Raw genomic sequence first — 20,529 nt, 5'->3', positions numbered from 1 at the left:
TGAGGTTTTTGCATGTTGGCGCAATTTGAAATATTTAGAACCAATGTAGATAAACAATAGAAAGGTTCAGTTTTATTTTTATTTTTGTCCTTGACTGTTTCCCATTCAGATAATCCCTGTCCCTCAACCATCTCGTCCTCTGTCGTCCCCTTCTCCTTGTGCCCTCAATCTTTCCCAACATCAGGGTCTTTTCCAGGGAGTCTTCTCTTCTCATGAGGTGGCCAAAGTCTTGGAGCCTCAGCTTCAGGATCTGTCCTTCCAGTGAGCACTCAGGGCTGATTTCCTTCAGAATGGAGAGGTTTGATCTTCTTGCAGTCCATGGGACTCTCCAGAGTCTCCTCCAGCACCAGAATTCAAAAGCATCCATTCTCCGGCGATCAGCCTTCTTGATGGTCCAGCTCTCACTTCCATACATCACTACTGGGAAAACCATAGCTTTTAACTATACGGACCTTTGTTGGCAAGGTGATGTCTCTGCTTCCAACTCTACAGTTCCATAATTCTGTGTTCCCTCAGTGAGCTGTTTGCATTACTGGAAGAAGTCCCAGACTTTAACCAGCAAAGGGAGTATTCTCCCTTTGGTTTGTCAGCCCAGTCTGACTTTGGAACTAGGGCAATGAGAGCAATACCTATACCTAGCCAGGCTCCATTAGGTTAAAGGAATGTTGAGGTATGGAGAGGGAAAGGAGGTTTATGTTACCAATGTCTCATCTACAGTGACGTCTAAAGTCCACTCAACCATACAGGACAGCAGCATTCAAAGGGTGCCTACCATTGAAGAAGTGGCATAGAAGCCAAAACTCTTCTTTCTGGTAGAGTTGGCTGGACCCTTTCAAATGGTGAGTGCAGCCCAGATCCCTTGAAAACACAAGGATGCTCTGCATTGCTTGTAGAGGGCAATTGTTTTTGAGCCAGCCCTAAATGCATGATACCAGAGTCCAGTCCTGGCGGTGAAAGGCAAAGGAGCAAATGTTGGCACACATTTCCCCCTCTCTCAGGGTTGTGTGAGACACTTGGGTAGCTGACAGGGCAGCAAGCGAGGAGTTTAGGAAGGCATAGTCAAGAGTCGGAGGTGTGGTGGGACTGACACAGTCCGTACAGAATATATTGATGTGTGCTGCCAAATGCACAGGGCACCTGTCTGCAGCCAAGCAAGGAGCAGATATTGTCTTTCTCGATAGGCGCTCTCAATAAATCTCCTAAAGTCCCCAAGCTGCATCAGTGCTGGCACATTTCAAGGTCGCCCAAAGAAGTCGCAGCAAAAATTCACAAGGTAGGTCTCAAAATTCTTTATTACGGAAGTGTGATAGAAGTGGCTCTGCACTTTGAAAGGGGAGCGACAACTATGACCTAAATAAACAGCAAGAAGGGAAGAGCAGATTCTCTGGGCATAAAAGAATACTGAAAATGTAGGGATGGGATCTGAAACCAGATACTTCAATGTTACTTTAGTTCATTAAACAATCCACAGCCTTTTAAACGAGGGGTGCGGGGAGCAGCTTTTGGTTTTGTTCATGACTATGCTATATATTTTTGGGTTTTTATATTGTAAACTGTCCTGTGATCCTTGGACGAAGGACAGTATAGAAACAACAACAACCTACTTGTAAGAGTCTAGATCAGTGTTTCCCAAACTTGGGCTTCCATCTGTTTTGGGACTACAATTCCCATAAACCCTGACCATTGGTCCTGCTTGCAAGGGAACAGCTTGGATTGGCTGGCTAAACCGGGTGGGGGTAGCCGATGGGTCTGAAATCCTAGGTGAATTAGGGACACCCCTGCATGCAAAGACAGGATCCAGAGGGTTGAGCAGGCAAGACCAATAGGGGGTCCAATGGTCACGAAGGCAGTTTCTATATGTACTGTAGAGTGAAGTGAGCGATGGATGGGGCTCATCTACCTGGGAAGGTAGCCCACCTAGGGGAAGGAAAACTCAGATCCTAAACTTCTGCTGCCTTGCAGGATGTCTTTGGAAAGGGTTGAGGAGTAAATCCTTCACAAATCTGGAGTGGAGTCTTGTACACCTCTTTCCAGCAACTCCTGCAGCCAAGCTGGTGCCAAACGTATTGCTCTACTTTCCTTTGGACCCCATCAGTGAGGCTGAGATGGGGGGTCTTGTCACCTGGGCAGCCCAGGACCTCCATACACACCGCCCAGGCCTGCCTTTACTCCTGGAGATGCACTCCATCAAGACAGAAGGCTGCCGACAACATATATTTGTGAGTGAAGTTGGGAACTGCATTGCTTAGCAGTGCAAGACGTGTGTGATAACACAAGTAAATTAAAAAGACTAAGCTGCGGACACTTTTCCTGCAGAATGAAGAGGAAGAGAAGAGGCATTCAGCCTGCCCTCTTGCTCCCCACCCCGCTCTCCCCAAGGCTTTGAAAACATAAGGGGGGGGGACCACTGCATGGTCATTCAGACATCGCTGATTCAGAGGGACAACATGAAGCTCTCTCCCCTTGAGGAAGATGAGTCACATGGTGGGGGGGGGGAGTGGATTGGATTGGGACATCACAGCTTCACGCTTAGTAGCAGAAATAAGCTATACTTTAGAAGGGACCCTTTCACTATGTAGCCCTGCCACATAGACAGTTTTGGACCATATTTTCAAGCTTTCTGGAGTCTTTTTATCTGACCCACAGCTAATTTAAACTGCCACCCTACTGCTTTCATCCTCCCCACCTTCAATCCATGCCCAGTATTAGGAAATGAACAAATAGTACAATAATTAGAAAATGCAAATCGGTATTAGAATCTGCACACTGACTGCCGTTTGCATTTAAAGTACATGTGCAAGCTCTGCGTGCCAGTACTAAGCCAACGTTATATTTCAGTTCATGCTTGCCCATCATTACTTATCTCGTCCTGCAAATATGCAGCCACAGGATGAGTTCTAGGTCTCGTACTCAGTTCACACAGAGCTTAATCCTGAAGAAGAGAAATGTTATGTAATTGTGTCCCTAAGTCTTGAGTCTGGGAGGCAAGAAGGCAGCTGGTTTAGTGGAGGCAGCTGGGTGGTGGTGGGGAGATCTACTTGGTGACAACGGTGAAGCTAAGAAGGTTAGTTTGGCTGGTTTGCTTGCCATTCCCTCGCATGGTGCAGGATACAATCCATGCTGTGCCAGCCCTGATGCTGTCTTTCAGTATGTTTTTACTCTTGATCATTATTATATGCAGCTGCTGAAACGGGTGGATCTTTGTGCAATCTTAATTCTCTGCAGATTGGATGCAAAGTAATGCACTATAATTTTGCTGCCTGCTTCTTCAGGATCTTCCTATCTTATCATGTTTTCCACTCTGCCACTTCAAATCCACCTTACCTTGGGAGTAAGGCAACAACACTTGCAATCAGTTATCTGAAGCAGAGGATGCAGAAGGGGGCTAGATAGAGAGGCAACCGATTCCTTTTCTTTTAGTAAGTACTTCTTGGCACAGTAAGGGACACGGGTGGCGCTGTGGGCTAAACCACAGAGCCTAGGACTTGCCGATCAGAAGGTCGGTGGTTCGAATCCCCTCGACGGGGTGAGCTTCTGTTGCTCGGTCCCTGCTCCTGCCAACCTAGCAGTTCGAAAGCATGTCAAAGTGCAAGTAGATAAATAGGTACCACTCTGGCGGGAAGGTAAACGGCATTTCCGTGCGTTGCTCTGGTTCACAAGAAGTGGTTTAGTCATGCTGGCCACATGACCCGGAAGCTGTACGCCGGCTCCCTCGGCCAATAAAGCGAGATGAGCGCCACAACCCCAGAGTCGGTCACGACTGGACCTAATGGTCAGTGGTCCCTTTACCTTTACTCTTGGCACAGTAGATCCTTTCAGGCTTTACTTCCTTCCTGCTTCGTCTCCAGGTTCAGTCAGTATGAGTTAGCACAGTGATTCTCAAAGGGTGTGGCGTGCCACAGTGGCATGGCAGGAGAGGATGGCACGTGTGGGGGGAAGATTCAAGGACAATCAAAGAACCATAAGCATTTCAATGTAGTATAGTATCCAAATAATTTTTATGAATGAGATTACCAGGCAAAACACACCTCTCATTGAGTTTACATACTGAAGGTACACATGTAAGAGGCTCATTTATCATTATATTTTAAGGAATGATTCATGTTCTCATTGCTTTATATTTTCTGGCCATATTATAAAGCAGTATTTCTTATCAATAAAAAAATTGTGCAGCGTGAGCAAATTTTTATTCTGAAAGTGTGGCCCAGAGAGAACAGTTTGAGAGCCACCATGTTAGCATGTGCTTGTGTTTACTTCTTGGTTCCATCTTGGCCACATGTAAAATCTTTACTTAAAATGGCTTTGTTTGCTGTGACTAATAAGTCTTAAGCTTTCTCCCAAACAGCAGTCTTTCCAGGCTGATTCTTTCTGCATATATGCAAAAAGATATATATCTTCCAGAGCAGTTAATTGATGGAAATATCAGGCTTGGCATCACCCCTCTAAATCAACATGTACCAGGAGGTTTTGTGACAAATCCTAATGTTGGAAAAGCCATAAAAATGGGGGGGGGGGGGTGAGGTCGGTAAGGAGAGAAAGTGGGACGCCTGGGAGCAATGTGGGCTAGAGAAGGAATAAGGATTTTGCAGTGGGAAGAAACAATCACATCAAAGTACTGGAGACAGAAATATCCAAAATACATTGTGAGGATGAGCTCCAACTGAATATCTCCATACTGAATGACTGAGAAACAAGATGACAGATGAAATCCAGCAAATTAAAGCATGCTGGGACAAATAATGCCAACTATACACATGTTTGCTGATGGGTTCTGAGCTGGCTTTTACAATTTAGGAAATAAATCCTGAGGTCAAATCAGAAAACTCACTGAAAATGTCAAGTTGGTGTTCGGCGGCACTGAAAAAGGCCGTGTTTGGGATTATTAAGAAGGGAACTGGATATAAAAAGCAAACACGATAATACTATATTATATAAGGCCACAGTGCTTCCATATTTAGAATATTCTGTTGTCCTGTTTCCATCAGGATGGTGGTTGGTGGAGAGTCATTTACCTTATCGGCAGGAGTCTAAGAAGTTGATGCTGTACAGCTTAAGGATAAATGATGACTACAGAGAGACACAATTAAGTTTAAAACAATCACACAACAGTATATTAATACATGAATAGCCAGTATACTGTAAATATACAGAATAAGTGAGATAAGAGGTTTTTTCAACAGAGAGTCGGTGTCACCATATGTATGTAAACTTCCCTGTTGCAATTAACTGATCCATAGTCACAACTGTTGAGCTGCAGAAGACGCTGGTGAACGAGTGCATGGCTGATCTACTCTGATATCAAAAAATGCTTCTTGAGCAAGTAGCCTTCTCATAGTTCTTCCAGCTGCAATTGGTTTAGCTGCTCTGAAGTCACAGAGCACCTTGGCAGCGTAGGGTATGTTAGCTTTGTATTTGTTTTGGCAAGCCTACCAAGACATTTCATTTACCTGCTTACACATTTTTTTTAAAAAAATCTGTTCATGTTCTTAAAGGTAAAGGGACCCCTGACAGTTAAGTCCAGTCACAGACGACTCTGGGGTTGCGGCGCTCATCTTGATTTAGTGGCCGAGGGAGCTGGCGTTTGTCCACAGACAGTTTTTCCGGGTCATGTGGCCAACATGATTAAGCAGCTTCTGGCGAAACCAGAACAGCGCACGGAAACACCGTTTACCTTCCCGCCGGAAGTTCGTGCTTTCGAACTGCTAGGTGGGCAGGAGCTGGGACCGAGCAACGGGAGCTCACCCTGTCGTGGGGATTCGAACCGCCGACCTTCTGATCGGCAAGCCCTAGGCTCAGTGGTTTGTTGATCATTGTTATATATTGCATACAAATACACCACTTAGGGGATTATTTGATTAACCAGTTCATTAATTTTTCTTCATAAAATTGGGGGGGGGGGATGAAGCTCCAAGATTTGTGAGCAATTCTAACTAATATGTATAATGTTTGTCTGCACACACCTAGGAATTTTGAATGGCATCGTTGGTGAGGATCAGCTGAACATATCTGAAGCCTTTCACTTTCTGTATCTGTCTATGACGTTAATAATCATTTAGGAGAACATTACAACAAGATAATCCAAACATAACTCTTACATTCGGCATGTGCGTCTTGGACCTGGAGCTGTGGCAGAAGTGCATGCTGAGATATGGAACAAAGGAGAAAAAGAACAAAGCAAGGCATTGAAAAACAACAACCCAGTGAAGGCAATAGCAATCTAGCATAGAAAGGCGCATTTGCCTTTCTTCCAGATGAAATGTTTCCACCCTGATTTGGTTGCACAGAAGCTGCATGATGTTGGCAATTTTTTCCAGTATTCATTCTGATCGGTTTGCACAGAGGCTATACAATTTCAAGCCAAGCAATTGTTACCCTATGCATTCCAGTGCATCACATTCCAGTGCGTCACTTTCCTTCCTGCAAAAAGTCCAGATTTTTAAAAAGAGGATTTTTTTGCACAAAGGCCCAAATCCACTTTAACTGGGATTTAACTTAAATTTGCTGGTGTGCCAATGAATCCCACCTGCAAAACAGTGACAGCCTACAGGCGCCCTCTTGTCTCAAGCATGGTAGTAATCATTTGTCAGGTCCCTGTAAGAGAAAAAATAAATAGTTCCCTGAGATTTACACCAGGATATAGCAGAAAAAAACATAGCATGCTGTTAAGACTGGGAAAATGGGGAGGCACATTTGTTTGAGATTTCATGTGGCTAAATGCACTTGGTTTTGCAATGTGAGGTGCACAATTTGTACAATGCAGTTCAAAAAAGAGTAAAAGTGAATTGCTGAAGAGTAGTTGATCACCTAGCCTCTGATGGAAGTGCCTTGCATTGTCTTCTAATTGTATATGGACCCAAGTGACTAAAGGCTTGTCCACAACGGAGTTCACTGTGTTTTTGCAGCTGTTTGCCTTCCCATTTAATCTGTGTAGCTCACATAATCTTACTATGAAATAACACCAGATTTGATGCTTGCCCTTTGTAAATTCAGATTTCTCTCATATATGGATAATCTGATAAATTGGGGGAAATTGGGCTCTAAACCACTCCAGCTGGGGTCACAGACAATTTTGTTTTGGTGTTTTGGTGTGGGTGGATCACTTGCCACTTTCTGCTGCTCCCCTTTCCATGTGCACTACTTTTCTCAATGCTTTCATTTCTTTTCTGAGCATGCTTGTAACTATTTGCAGCACTCTTCTGAACTATATTCCCCCCCCCTTTGACCCTCCAGATTTGCACAAAACCAGAAAAATGCATAAGCAAACCACATAAAAAAATTCTACACTAGATATTGCAAATTAATCTGAAGTGTGCTGAAAATCTACAATTGCTTCCATTTCTTTTATGGCTGTGCTCCCAACTATTTCCAGCACTCCTGAAAGGAGGAGCACATGGGGATAGACGGGGTGGGGTGGGGTGGGCAGCTGCTTCCCACATCACTAAAAATCAATACAAATCTTAGGTTCTGCCTCCCCCCCACCAAAAAGTCTGCCCTCCCTAACAAAAATCCTTGCTACACACATGGAGGAGCATACTGTTTTTCACTGTTTTGATCCCTAGGATTTGCACCAAACCAGAAAAGTCAAGGAAATCAGATCAAATTTTTAAGGTGGTTTGCTTGAACCTTTTTCTAGTTTTGTGCAAAACCAAGATATCAAAAGAAGAAGAAAAATACACCAGATATTGCACAGATATCTGTGAACATGCCCTATTGATACTTAATCATGATAGCAGATTTAACAAATTAGAAGGCAGACACAAACCCCAAAAGGAGATGCTACTGGAATGAACAGGAGAGGCAGAAGTTGCTCCTCATATACAAATCCAAGTATGTCTGGGTATGGAACACGCCAGTGTAATTTGAATGAGGGGGGAAGTGGATATACAGCTAAATAATGCTCACATGTGGTCAAGCCCTTATTCTCATGTTCATGCAAGCTTTACTTGGTTTAACTGGTAGACTATTCAAGTAGAACTTCAGTTGATTAATGGGGTAGAGGACAAATTTTAACTGGTGATGCTGAGAGCTTGTTTATCATTTTTGAGGCTATTTTCATTTTGGTCCATTACTGCAAAATGAAACCGCTAAAGGTGGTATTAAAAGAGAAATAACCCTGTTCTCTTTAATCTATCTTGTCTCTTGGTAGAGAATGATAACAAGTGTCATCAGCTGGTCTTGCTGACTCCTAGTCCCCTTTCCCTGAGGAAGACTTGGAAAAATAAGTGACAAAGGGTCCTCCTTTAAGTCAATGCAGGGTATCTGCTGAGTGCTCTGGTACGTACTTATGACACTGACAAGTCTTCTTTTCAAGCAAGTGCTGTCTGGCCAGAGCCATCCTCCTTGCTCTTTGCTGTCAAAAATAAAGCAGAGTTTTATGTTCTTCCAAGTTCTCTTCCACAGACTTCTGTATGTACAAGTATCTCCCCCCCTCCCCTTTCCATTTATAAGCACATAGCCACTCACCCTTTTCTGTTTAACAGTTTTGCAATTGAACACACACACGCCTATGATGATCAACAGCAGCAACATCCCACCAGCTCCAATGGCTATGTAAGTCAGTGGGAATGAATTGGACACAGTTGAGGCCTCATCTGTGGCAAAAAGGAGAGAGGAGATGAGAGGAGGATACACATATGAAATGGAAATAAATAATATAGGATGGAAACAAATGATACAGGGTGGTAGTCAACAAAGTTTTGCCCAGAGTAGAAATCAATGGACCCAACTTCATCAATTTCAATAGGTCTACCATGAGTAAAACTCACTGTGCTGAAAATTGCCAAAGCCACATGCATCTGATAAAGTATGCTTTGGCCCACGAAAACAAATGCCATTCTAAATGTGTTACATCATTAAAGTGAAAAGACCTTGCGGTTTTTGCTGCAATGGGCTGGCGTGGCTACCACTTCTGGAAATCCGCTCCACTTCCCAGTGGGGAGGAGTTGCGGCGGACCGCGTGGCCACCCACTCCCCACCGGGGGCGGGGGACTATGTCCCCTGTTGCCCGGGGGATCCTGGCCACGTCAGAGCCTGGCCAGCCAATCTGCTGGCCGGGGGGGCGTGGCCAAGGCCTTTTAAATGGAGGAGCGAGCCAGAGGACTTCCTCTTTGGCTCGCTTCCTCAATCACCTGCCCTCCCTCCCTATTTTGCAGGTTAGGCAATGACCTTGCTATGGACTTCGGTTGGTCGCCTTGGTTGTCCGAGGGGCCTGGTAGGAATTTTTCCACTTGGCAAATTGAAGCTGGCCACTTGGTTTTCGCCCACCTCGTAGCAATCATCACAACTTTGTTAGGGTTGCAGTTAGGCATTGTTTGACCTTGTGTGGGGGAGGGGAGGTGTGGCCATACCCTGCCCCTCCATGCTTAAGGGTATTCCGTTAAAGGAATCGGGGAGGGGTTTGATCTAGTCTGAAGCCCGGCTGGGGGCTAAGGCCTTGACACGACCCCGACGGGAACACCAAAGGGAGCTTGAGTTGGTTCACATCGACAGGGCTCCCCCTACCGGTGGCTTACCCTTACTGGGACTTCCTGCACAATGGGCAGGAGTCAGATACAGTCAGGTCCAATCAATGCCTAAGCCAGTACTGCTCACATTCTCTAATTTCAAGAAAGTTGTGGCCAAAATTTGCCCAATAACATAAACCTAATATCTGTGTCCTTGCGTGAGTTATTTCCAACAAGGGGGGGGGCTGCGGGGTCTTGACACGCAACATACCTACAAAGTAGATCATACTGAGCTTCTCTTCGTCCTGCACCGTGAGGCTGCACTTCCATTCCCCTGCACTTCTGGTCTCATAACAAAATTTGCCCTCTGGAAGGTGAGTTTCACATTTGGGCGAGTCACTCCTATTATTCCAGCACAGCTGAGCCTTAGAAAGATCAGGAGCAGAGACATGACAGCAGATGGTCACATTTTCTTTGGAATCAAGTCTAGGGCGGTCAGCAGAAACTGCAGGGAAGACAAGAAAGGAACGTTCACAGAGGTCCCGTTTCCACAAAGCTCAGGAGAGAATGCCAAGCCTCCATGCTGGAGATGCTCATTGCTACAAGGGACACATTCATCTTATGATCTAAGGTTCTAGGCTGCCTGACTCACAAGAAAGGCTTCCTCCCAATGGAAAGGCAAAAACACTTGGATCGACACACAGACTTGAGGTGCTACAGCTCCATCGGCTTTATTTAGAGGGCCACAATGCAGAGGAAGTCAGTGTACACTGTCCATATTTTGGGCACCAGCTTATATCCTGGTTTGGCATATTGTCCGGGGTCCTTTTGCCACCCTCCAAACACACAAGCGGAAGCAATTTTAAGTGTGGCACAAAACGGTACCAAAGCAGCACTCTACTTGGCACTGGTTTGCAGTCAATCAGATGAGGCTGTGTTTCTGACCCTTTACTTGTGACCCCGGTTTGAGTGTCAGTTACTCCGTTGGGGGGGGGGGCGGCAGCGAAGGCAGGGTCTGCAGCACAAAACAGCACCAAACCAATCTGGCAGCAAACTGTCTTGGGCTGGGCTGATCAAACCATCAAAACACCCTCTCTACCAGTGCCGTTATTCCAGTCCAAATCAGAGCACCCTTTAGTTGCTTCAGAGTTTTTGTTTCTTTTGACCTCACATCTATTTTTGCCCAAAGTTTTAGGAGTTCCCAGGAATTGTTTCTGTTTTTCAACTAGGAGTTTCACCAGGTCTAGATGGGATAGTTTTTGCAAGTATGATATAAGCAGTGTTATGGTCCTTGTTTACACCATAACACAAAGTGATCGAGACTTATTCTTACCTTTCATCACTACCAAGCGGGTGGTCTTACTCAAATTCCTCCGTGTAAATGCAATACTGCACTTGTGCTCTCCAGCATGCTCAAACTGGACCTTGTCTATCGTTTGCTGAAGTAGGGAACTGTTGAAATTGTTTAAGTCAACCTCCACAATGGTCTTGTTATCCTTCGTCCATCTTAAAACTGGGTTTCTTAGGATGTTCTTTGGAATCTCTTGGAAGTCAATGTTCAATTCACATGAAAGGACAACTGTGCTATTAACAGCTGCATACATAACAGCTCCATCCAGTGAATTAACAAAACCTGATTTTAAGACAGAAAAAACAGGAATAAATAATTTCCATTTTCCTCAGTAAAGAGTAGGTCTATAGAATTCCCCCCTATAGAATTCTAGAGAGGCTTTACTTGTGAACCTATTTCTGGGTTCCCTAAACGAAGTAGACTCTGCAAAGAAAAAGCTATGAAAATGAAAAAAAGGGGCTGCATCATCACCATCAAGTACTCAAAGATCTCTTCTCCAAAGTTTGGCAAATGCACCATTTAAAGGCAAGGGGGCCAGATGGTAACAGAAACTGGCACTGGAGTAATTAAGAAAGACTAGTCAAGGGACAATGAAAGTGCTGCTCAAACCACCCCCACCACCCCCAGTATTAATCAGTCAACAAGATGCAAGGAACATGCAGGACCAACTTTTCATTAAAGGTACAAGTTTCCTGAAAGGCCTTAAAAACATTTTACTTGTCCACAGTGGAAAGAGAGGTTATGCAACTGAGTTTTATTGCAAAAAACAACAAAAAAAAACTGTCAAAAGAGAAGGAGTGGGGTGTGCACAGAAAATGATCTGGCAACAATGTCCTCCGGATTATCCGTAAAAATAAGTGATTGAACAAATGATGGCGATTCCAGCCTTTAACTCGGATGGCCTGGAAGCATCACACAGTCACTACAATATATTTTACGCTTCTCTTTATAATGTTGTACAACTTGGCAGAATTAACCATGATGCATAAGACCTCTTCAGGCTGTCCCCATCACTGTGAGTTGGATGGTGACTGTCTGCAGTAGGGAAGCAGGTTTTGTTTTTTTAGGGGACGCGGGTGGCGCTGTGGGTTAAACCACAGAGCCTAGGACTTGCCGATCAGAAGATTGGTGGTTCGAATCCCCACGACGGGGTGAGCTCCCGTTGCTCGGTCCCTGCTCCTGCCAACCTAGCAGTTCGAAAGCACATCAAAGTGCAAGTAGATAAATAGGTACCGCTCCGGCAGGAAGGTAAACGGAGTTTCCGTGCGCTGCTCTGGTTCACCAGAAGCGGCTTAGTCATGCTGGCCACATGACCCGGAAGCTGTATGCCGGCTCCCTTGGCCAGTAAAACGAGATGAGCGCTGCAACCCCAGAGTCGGTCACGACTGGACCTAATGGTCAGGGGTCCCTTTACCTTTACCTTACTGATGCATTTTATAACCCTGATTTTCTGCTCACTTGGCTCCCTGCTGCAGATGGCCACCTTCCAACTTGTGGAAGGAAACAAATGGGATAGGGATGGGGCATGCTCCTCCCGCTTCCTCCTCCACAAAACATTAGTATAGTTGTTGTTTTTGGTTCTTCTGCAAGGAAAAGAACCGACGAGGTCAGTGATTTTTCCTACCTATCACTCTGACATCATGGGTGATGCGAAGCCCACTACGACTAATGAAGCATTCCCAGGTTCCTTGGTCCTCCTGAGCTTTAAGGTCCTTTATCTGCAGCCTCCGATCTTTATTTTGTAGAGTCCATCGCTCTTTTTTATTCGTTATTTTTGACTTGTTGGGGCCAAACCACTCAACCTGGGTAGACATGTCCAAGGAAGACAGTTCCAGTTGTGTAATATCACCCTCCAGGAGGTATTCATCTGAAGGTCCTTTTACTATGAAGGGGGGAGAAAGCCTTATTAGGTTAATTGTTTTTACCTAGGGGTCTTCCCTGTCCTCCTCCCCAAGCAAGTGCAGGAAGATGGGACAGGGAAAAAGGAGTTGACATTAAACTTTTCTTCTTTCTCCATATCACATCACTCACCGCTCCACAAGTTAAGATTAGTAGTTTTTATTTTCCCATGTGCTTCACATGTATACTGTCCTTCCTTTCCATTTCTCATAGTTAAAGAGTAATCCCCTTTATCTGCATTCTTTAACGAGTATGTTGCTGATGATGAGGAGGAACCTTTGAAAGAAGTGGAGTCACAGAGAGTTAAAGCTTTTCATCAGAGAGCAAAGGTTCTGCCTTCCCTCTTTTAAATGCATAATGAATGGTACAACTGGATTTTTACCTCTTAAAAGATGTCCACGCTGATATTTAATTATTTCTTCTGATTTATATTTCCAGATCACTGGAACGCTTGGGTTAACTATATCAACTTGGCAAGGAAGGGTAACTTCTTGCCCATAAGTAGCATCTATGTAATGCTCTTCAGTCACATGAAGCATCACACCTGAAAGATACACAGGCTCAAAAAACACAAAAACAAAACCACATAGAAAAACAAAAACAGGTCAACAGAATTCTCCCCTCCGCACTGAATTCTGGGGTTTCCCGGCCCAAAGCTTACAATCTGAACACCATCTTTGGACTTTATAGTACCTTCATTTTCGTATATGCTTGCATTTATGTTCTCTTTTTCTTAATATCTTTTATTTAAGTGTTTCTTTATGTCACTCAAGTGTCACTGGAAAATGCATCAATTTGGATTTAATACTGAGAATTTGATCAACCCCCAGAATAAATAGGAGTACAAAGGACTGCCACAGTAATTCTAATTTCTGCAGGAGCTCTTACGTCTAGTTTTAAACCAAAGGATTGACCAGATTTGCGGCCAGCATGAAAACTTGCTTTTGAGTGCTGAAGTCAGCGTTACAGTAGATCAACGACTGTCAACCATATGGGTCACCCCAAGTCTCTGGAACCACAACAACTACTAAATCTGTTCCTGAAAATCTCTGCTATTTTTGCCGCCGCCCCCCCTCCCCCATTTGTTACCAAGAGAAGGCAGCCTTCTGTGAGCAGGAGATATTGATCCCAGCAATCCAGTGCAATATAGTAAAAGGGTGTGCAGGTCTTTTTTGTAGTAACAATGTACAGCAACAATAAGAACACAGTATGGGCCATGGCAAGGGGGGAAATGGGTCATATGGAAATGGTTCCTATGTGGACCAACACAGCTAGCTCGCTTTGCTTTTTCAGCTTTCATTATATTTCTAGCCAAAGCAAAACATCTGTGTTGGTGACTCTGGCACTATGTGTGCCTGCTGAAGAGAACTTACCCAGGACAAAGGAAACAAGAATGCATCTCAAGATCATATCCATCGGTAGAGCTTTGCGTACTGCAGACTCGGTCTTCTGTCTAAGGGATCCTAGCAGGGAAAGGTCAGAAATCTTGTAGAAGAAGAAGAAGAGTTTGGATTTGATATCCCCTAAGGAGTCTCAAAACGGCTAACAATCTCCTTTTCCCTTCCTCCCCCACAACAAACACTCTGTGAGGTGAGTGAGGCTGAGAGACTTCGGAGAAGTGTGACTGGTCCAAGGTCACCCAGCAGCTGCATGTGGAGGAGCGGGGAAGCGAACCCGGTTCACCAGATTACGAGTCCACTGCTCTTAACCACTACACCACACTGGCTCTCCTGATTGTATCAGTGAAGTCAGCAGTGGTTTCTTCCCTAAATATATCATACATAATATATAGACAGAAAATAGTCAACTGATTGATAATATGGCCTGGTGTGCAGTTAGTCATTTGGAAGCTGGTCCTCTCTATCAGGTAGTCATTATGGGTGATGTGTGGCTGCCAGTGATATCTGTTCAGCAAAGTAACTAGGGTGGTGCAACTGGTGTCCCAACACCAGCTGCAAGATTGTGGTGGAGGTGCAAGATTTGCTGCCGCCAACAGAATAAATTATAATTTAAATATAATTTTCATATTTATTTCATTATGGGGGGGAAACCCAGAATTACCCACATGTAATTAATAAAACCATTCCAAATAGTGAAACCAGACAGAGGGCCTTCTCGGTAGTGGCGCCCGCCCTGTGGAACGCCCTCCCATCAGATGTCAAGGAAATAAGACATCTGAAGACAGCCCTATTTAGGGAAGTTTTTAATATTTAATGTGGTATTGTTTTTAACACTCGATTGGGAGACGCCCAGAGTGGCTGGGGGAACTCAGCCAGATGGGTGGGGTATAAATTATTATTATTATTAATCCCATTTGGGTAATTTTGATTTTTGATAGTGAAATAAATATGAATGGAATCTTAAAATGTATGAAATTTGTTCACGGTTCTAATGGGACCCCTTTTTTGCTTCCTATTGTTCTAAATTATCATCCCTACGCTTCACTGGACCACAGATGCAAGGAATGGTTGTGAGACTCTGTTGCCTTGCTGCCATATTTCATATTGAGGGCTATTTTGTCCTATTTTTAAAAACCAAGTTACTCAGAAAATGAACTGATCAGATTGTGTATAGTGGAACAGTCTTGCTCATCCTCCCAAAACACCTCGATAAGCTAATAGTAAATTATTACTGAGAAAATGTGGACCTGATCCAGAGGCCTTTTTGCTGCCAAAATCCAACTTAAGCATTGCAATATTAAAGCGTAGCTCTAAAATCTGCTTTCAGAAGAGGACCTGGATGCCATTACTTTATCCAGTAGTTCCAATACATTCCCCACCTTAAAATCATGCCACGGGAAAGAGATATACTTAGCAGAGCTAACTTCTTTTTCTCTGCCTAGCACTTACAGCCCTGTATTTTCAGACTATGAAATCTAATTTTCTGGAAGGGAGATTTAAGAAAATCCCTAGAGATCAGCACTTTTGCATATGCAGCAACCCCTGGGTAGAGGACACAACACACAATATAAGGTAAACTGTATATGTAATACCTAGGCAAAAATATTTAGAGAAATCTTTAGCATTAGCCACATGGTGAGCTGGTTGTCTGCAATCTGTAGCAGGTGATGTTGAGCGGAGGAAGGCGCTCCCCTGAGCTAGAGTCATAGAATAATAAAAATGTAGAGTTGAAAGGGACCCGAGGGTCATCTAGTCCATCCCCCTGCAATACAGGAATCATTTATCCAACATGTGGCTCGAACTCATAACCCTGAGATTAAGAGTCTCATGCCCTACCCACCGAGCTATCCTACACATAAATTAAATTCCACAAACAACCTCCTCCGCCCCATCTAAAAAAAAGAGAAAACTAACTTTTAATTTGCTTTTTAAATTTCTGATTTGGCACTACTTGGTTACTTTAAAACAGATACAGTGGTACCTCAGGTTACAAACACTTTGGGTTACAGACTCCGCTCACCTGGAAGTAGTACCTTGGGTTAAGAACTTTGCTTCAGGATGAGAACAGAAATTGCGGCGCGGCAGTGCGGCAGCAGCGGGAGGCCCCATTAGCTAAAGTGGTACCTCAGGTTAAGAATGGTTTCAGGTTAAGAACGGACCTCGGGAACGAATTAAGTTCGTAACCAGAGGTACCACTGTATAAAAGGTAAAGGGACCCCTGACCATTAGGTCCAGTGGTGACTGACTCTGGGGTTGCGGCTCTCATCTCGCTTTATTGGCCGAGGGAGCCTGCGTACAGCTTCCGGGTCATGTGGCCAGCATGACTAAGCCACTTCTGGCAAACCAGAGCAGCGCACGGAAACGCTGTTTACCTTCCCACCGGAGCAGTACCTATTTATCTACTTGCACTGGTGTGCTTTCGAACTGCTAGGTTGGCAGGAGCAGGGACTGAACAACGGGAGCTCACCCCATTGCTGGGATTTGAACCGCCGACCTTCTGATCGGCAAGTCCTAGGATCTGTGGTTTAACCCACAGCGCCACCCGCGTCATAGGTCTGTTAACATTCTTGCTTCCAACATAATAGCATCTGTTCTCTCACTCACAGTGAGGCACAGTTTAGCTGCCTCTCAAAGCTCTTGCCCAGCATGAAGGGGCACTCCTTGCTGTTGAAGAACTTGTTTTTGCTGCTTTTTCTTCAGATTTTCAGATTCTAAGATTTTCTAAACTGGGTCCTTCTGCATGCAGAACAGATGCTTGAGCCACATTCCTGCCCAGTAAAACTCATATTCACCAGGTCAGGCAACTTTTCTGCCTAGTCCAGTACTCTACTCCAACTGGCAGTTGATATCTAGGGTCTACAGCAGAGGCCTTCTAGAACACCTGCTCACCCGTTCCTTTTAAGTAGAGACACTAAAGACTGAATCTGGGAAGCCTTTGCTTGCATAACACGTCCTCTGTCACTTAGCTATGGTCCATCTCCAAAGGAATGCAGTGACTATACCACTATGCATTTTGTAAAACAAACAAACAAAACAAAGCAAAACCAAAAACCAACCAGGTGTGCTGGTGAAACCACAGAAGACAACATGAGCTGTTAGCAAGTGTCCGACACGGGTGGCGCTGTGGGTTAAACCACAGAGCGTAGGGCTTGCCGATCAGAAGGTTGGCGGTTAGAATCCCAGCGACGGGGTGAGCTCCCGTTGCTCGGTCCCTGCTCCTGCCCAACCTAGCAGTTCGAAAGCACGTCAAAGTGCAAGTAGATAAATAGGTACCGCTCCGGCGGGAAGGTAAATGGCGTTTCCGTGTGCTGCTCTGGTTTGCCAGAAGCGGCTTAGTCATGCTGGCCACATGACCTGGAAGCTGTACACCGGCTACCTCGGCCAGTAAAGCAAGATGAGCGCTGCAACCCCAGAGTCGGTCACAACTGGACCTAATGGTCAGGGGTCCCTTTACCTTTATGTAGGTGCAGTAATAGGAAACTATGCAACCTTGAAGTCACAGAGCTCAATCATGTTGAATTGCTGATGAGTGTTAAGATCTCAGCAAGACAGACCATCCGAAACTTCCTTAGTTGGATAAATAACTTATCATCCTGAAAATTTAGAATAGGTCTTCCTGCCCTTCATCCTTTGTCCAGATAGTAAAATTGCCTTCGAATGATACTCTGCTGCATGGCAGGCTGTGCCAACAGTCTCTTTGAAAGGTGAAGGTTAGCTTTTAAAAGCTTATTTTGATTTTCCTTGAGTATAGCATAAAAGTTTGGCACATTTCCCCAAGTATTAATCTAGCTATGCACAATTTTGAAAGTTCAATATGTGAGAAACCAGCATGGGCGAGGAATAAAACATGACTGACAGCAAGGGAGTTACGGTGTTGAAAAAGAAAGTCACATGTACTTTGTATGTATTTCCCCCCTATGAGGAAATGCTGCCACATAAGGAGATTTTTAGTTCAGAAAACAGGTAGAGGACATGGCAAGAGATTATACATGGGTGGAGAAGGGGAATAGAGAAAACTGTTTTCCCCCTCTCCCATAATACTATCACCATCTAATGAAGCTGGATGTTGGAAGTTTCTGGACAGAGAAAAGGAAGTACTTCTATATACAGCATGTTACACTATGGAATTCACTCTCACAAGAGTCAATAATAGCCTTCAATGTGGGCAGCTTTAAAAGAGGATTAGACAAATTCCTGGAGGATAAGACTATCAATGACTACTAGCCACGCTGGATATGTTCTGTCCCCACTGTTGGAAGCACATTTCCAAACACAATTCAAAGGGTTGGGGCTGACCTTTAAAGCCCTAAATGGCCTCAGCCCTGTATATCTGAAGGAACGTCTCCACCCCCATCGTTCAGCTCGGAGACTGAGATCCAGCTCCGAGGGCCTTCTGGCAGTTCCCTCACTGCAAGAAGTGAGAGAAGTGAGATTACAGGGAACCACGCAGAGGACCTTCTTGGTAGTTGCACCCATAGGGAAGTTTTTAATGTTTGATTTTACTGTGCTTAATGTTTTTAATTTGTTGGAAGCTGTCCAGAGTGGCTGGGGCAACCCAGCCAGATGGGCGTCAAACAAACAAACAAACAAACAAACAAACAAACATAGCAGTAAGCCTCTGAATACCTGTTGTTGGGAAGCACAAGCGGGAAGAGCGCTGTTGCACTCAGGTCCAGTTTGCAGGCTTCACATCCGCATGTTGTTGACCACTGTGAGAAGAGGATGTTGGAGCAGATGGGCCTTTGGTATCATCCAACAGGGCTTTTGTCAAATCAAAATACAGTGGTACCTCAGGTTAAGTACTTAATTCGTTCCGGAGGTCTGTTCTTAACCTGAAACTGTTCTTAACCTGAAGCACCACTTTAGCTAATGGTGCCTCCTGCTGCCGCCACGCCATCTGAGCACAATTTCTGTTCTCATCCTGAAGCAAAATGTTAAGTTGTGGGTGAACATATCGGACGACACAACGATTCTTCAAACAGCTCTTGTTTATTCACAGGCCAGAACAGAACTGAACTGAAGGGTTCAGCCAGCCTGCTTATATAGAGCTCCACTAGAACGCAACAGTAACCATTTTCTATAACTATCCAATCACTGAATGTCACTTTCAATCCCTTATTTGCATATGTGGACCTGAGTGAAAACTATCTACAGTATCCCCCTTCTGGCCCAGGGTGAGAACTTCAGTACATAACACCAAGTTCTTAACCCGAGGTAATATTTCTGGGTTAGCGGAGTCTGTAACCTGAAGCGTCTGTAACCTGAAGCGTCTGTAACCCGAGGTACCACTGTAATGGAAAGGAGGTACAAGAGTTTATCTCAAAGCTGTCTAGTTCCCTGCATGAGAACTGGGAGCATAATCAAGGCTAATGATACTGCTGTTTTTGCTGAAACAAACTGGAACACAGGTCAGTGGATCACAGGAGAGGCTTGTTGCAGTTTTGACTCAGAGCCTATGCTACCTGAAGGATGTTCTCTGAGTAACGCTTTAAATGCTCTGGTAGAGTGATTGGTTTTGGGTCGCATATACAATGTGCAGGTCACAGTCAAAGGATTTAGTGGCTCCTTCGGAACACAAGGCAGATTCATGTAAAGAAGGTGAATGCTGAGAAGCTGAGCTGTGGTCTCTGGAGGAGCTATCATGGTGAAGTGGTTGCAATAGGTTGCATCAGGTAGATGTGACAGCAGATGCAGTAGTACTGATACTGCAGTCATAGCATATATTAACTGGGACCACAGTTGGAGAGACGGCCAGAGGTGGCCACAATATGGTGGATGGTTGTGATGAAGCCAACATTGACAGTGTAGGATGGTAAGGTGGGGTCAACAATGTCGCAAAGAAAATGACAAAGCTTACTGCCAGTAGGTTACTAGCCTATCTAGTGGATGAGGTAGGGGTATCCTGTCTGGATAAATCAGAAAGGTGAACTCACTAAGGAGTATCCAGTGTACATGTACGTGTGTGTGTGAATGAGAGACAGAGAAATCCCACCTGTCTGTTAATCTAAACGAATTAAGGTTTTTTTGGTACTGAATCCTAAGGGTAGTATTTGATATAAAAGGGCAAAAGGGACATATATCTTGGTGTGCCTTCCTGACAGGAGAAACATCCTGAGTTTTGTTGTTGTTGTTTAGTTGTTTAGTCATGTCTGACTCTTTGTGACCCCTGGATCAGAGCACGCCAGGCACTCCTGTCTTCCACTGCCTCCCACAGTTTGGTCAAACTCATGCTGGTAGCATCGAGAACACTGTCCCACCATCTCGTCCTCTGTCGTCCCCTTCTCCTTGTGCCCTCCATCTTTCCCAACATCAGGGTCTTTTCCAGGGAGTCTTCTCTTCTCATGAGGTGGCCAAAGTCTTGGAGCCTCAGCTTCAGGATCTGTCCTTCCCGTGAGCACTCAGGGCTGATTTCCTTAAGAATGGAGAGGTTTGATCT

At 44.7% G+C, this 20,529-nt stretch overlaps 1 protein-coding gene across 6 annotated transcripts; it reads right to left on the bottom strand.

The window, feature by feature from the left end:
- Window positions 1–887: 887 nt before the first annotated feature.
- On the bottom strand, window positions 888–18,784 carry LOC308466425 (T-cell surface glycoprotein CD4-like). Of its 6 annotated transcripts, XR_013980821.1 has the most exons (12): window positions 18,720–18,782; window positions 14,067–14,156; window positions 13,076–13,237; window positions 12,826–12,969; window positions 12,419–12,676; window positions 10,777–11,076; window positions 9,715–9,948; window positions 8,464–8,591; window positions 8,283–8,350; window positions 6,524–6,591; window positions 6,096–6,141; window positions 888–1,917 (listed from the first exon to the last, which is right to left on the bottom strand). XR_013980821.1 is itself a non-coding variant. In XM_080987191.1 (11 exons), the coding sequence occupies exons 2-10, from the start codon at window positions 14,107–14,109 to the stop codon at window positions 6,561–6,563; spliced, it is 1,368 nt and encodes a 455-aa protein (XP_080843317.1). In that variant the 5' UTR covers window positions 14,110–14,156; window positions 18,720–18,782; the 3' UTR covers window positions 5,084–6,141; window positions 6,524–6,560. The 6 variants fall into 6 exon arrangements, 4 of the variants coding, with proteins under 4 accessions (XP_080843317.1, XP_080843316.1, XP_080843314.1 ...); XR_013980822.1 differs by lacking the exon at window positions 888–1,917 and adding an exon at window positions 4,466–5,067 and having other exon boundaries at window positions 6,096–6,591; window positions 18,720–18,781; XM_080987191.1 differs by lacking the exon at window positions 888–1,917 and having other exon boundaries at window positions 5,084–6,141.
- Between the last annotated feature and the right edge of the window lie 1,745 nt (window positions 18,785–20,529).

This window comes from Podarcis pityusensis (genome assembly GCF_964106645.2).
Source record: "Podarcis pityusensis genome assembly, chromosome: 17".
In the NCBI taxonomy this organism is placed as follows: Eukaryota; Metazoa; Chordata; class Lepidosauria; order Squamata; family Lacertidae; genus Podarcis; species Podarcis pityusensis.
This window is presented reverse-complemented; position numbering and strand designations above follow the sequence as displayed.

What these genes read in the sequence shown, in the direction of transcription:
- LOC308466425 (XM_080987188.1), bottom strand. Translation starts at nt 14,109, where the DNA reads ATGGATATGATCTTGAGATGCATTCTTGTTTCCTTTGTCCTGG. An exon ending in TCTTGTTTCCTTTGTCCTGG is followed by an intron (nt 13,238 to 14,066) that starts GTAAGTTCTCTT and finishes TGTATCTTTCAG; the next exon opens with GTGTGATGCTTCATGTGACT. An exon ending in CAGTATGATCTACTTTGTAG is followed by an intron (nt 8,592 to 9,714) that starts GTATGTTGCGTG and finishes TTTTTGCCACAG; the next exon opens with ATGAGGCCTCAACTGTGTCC.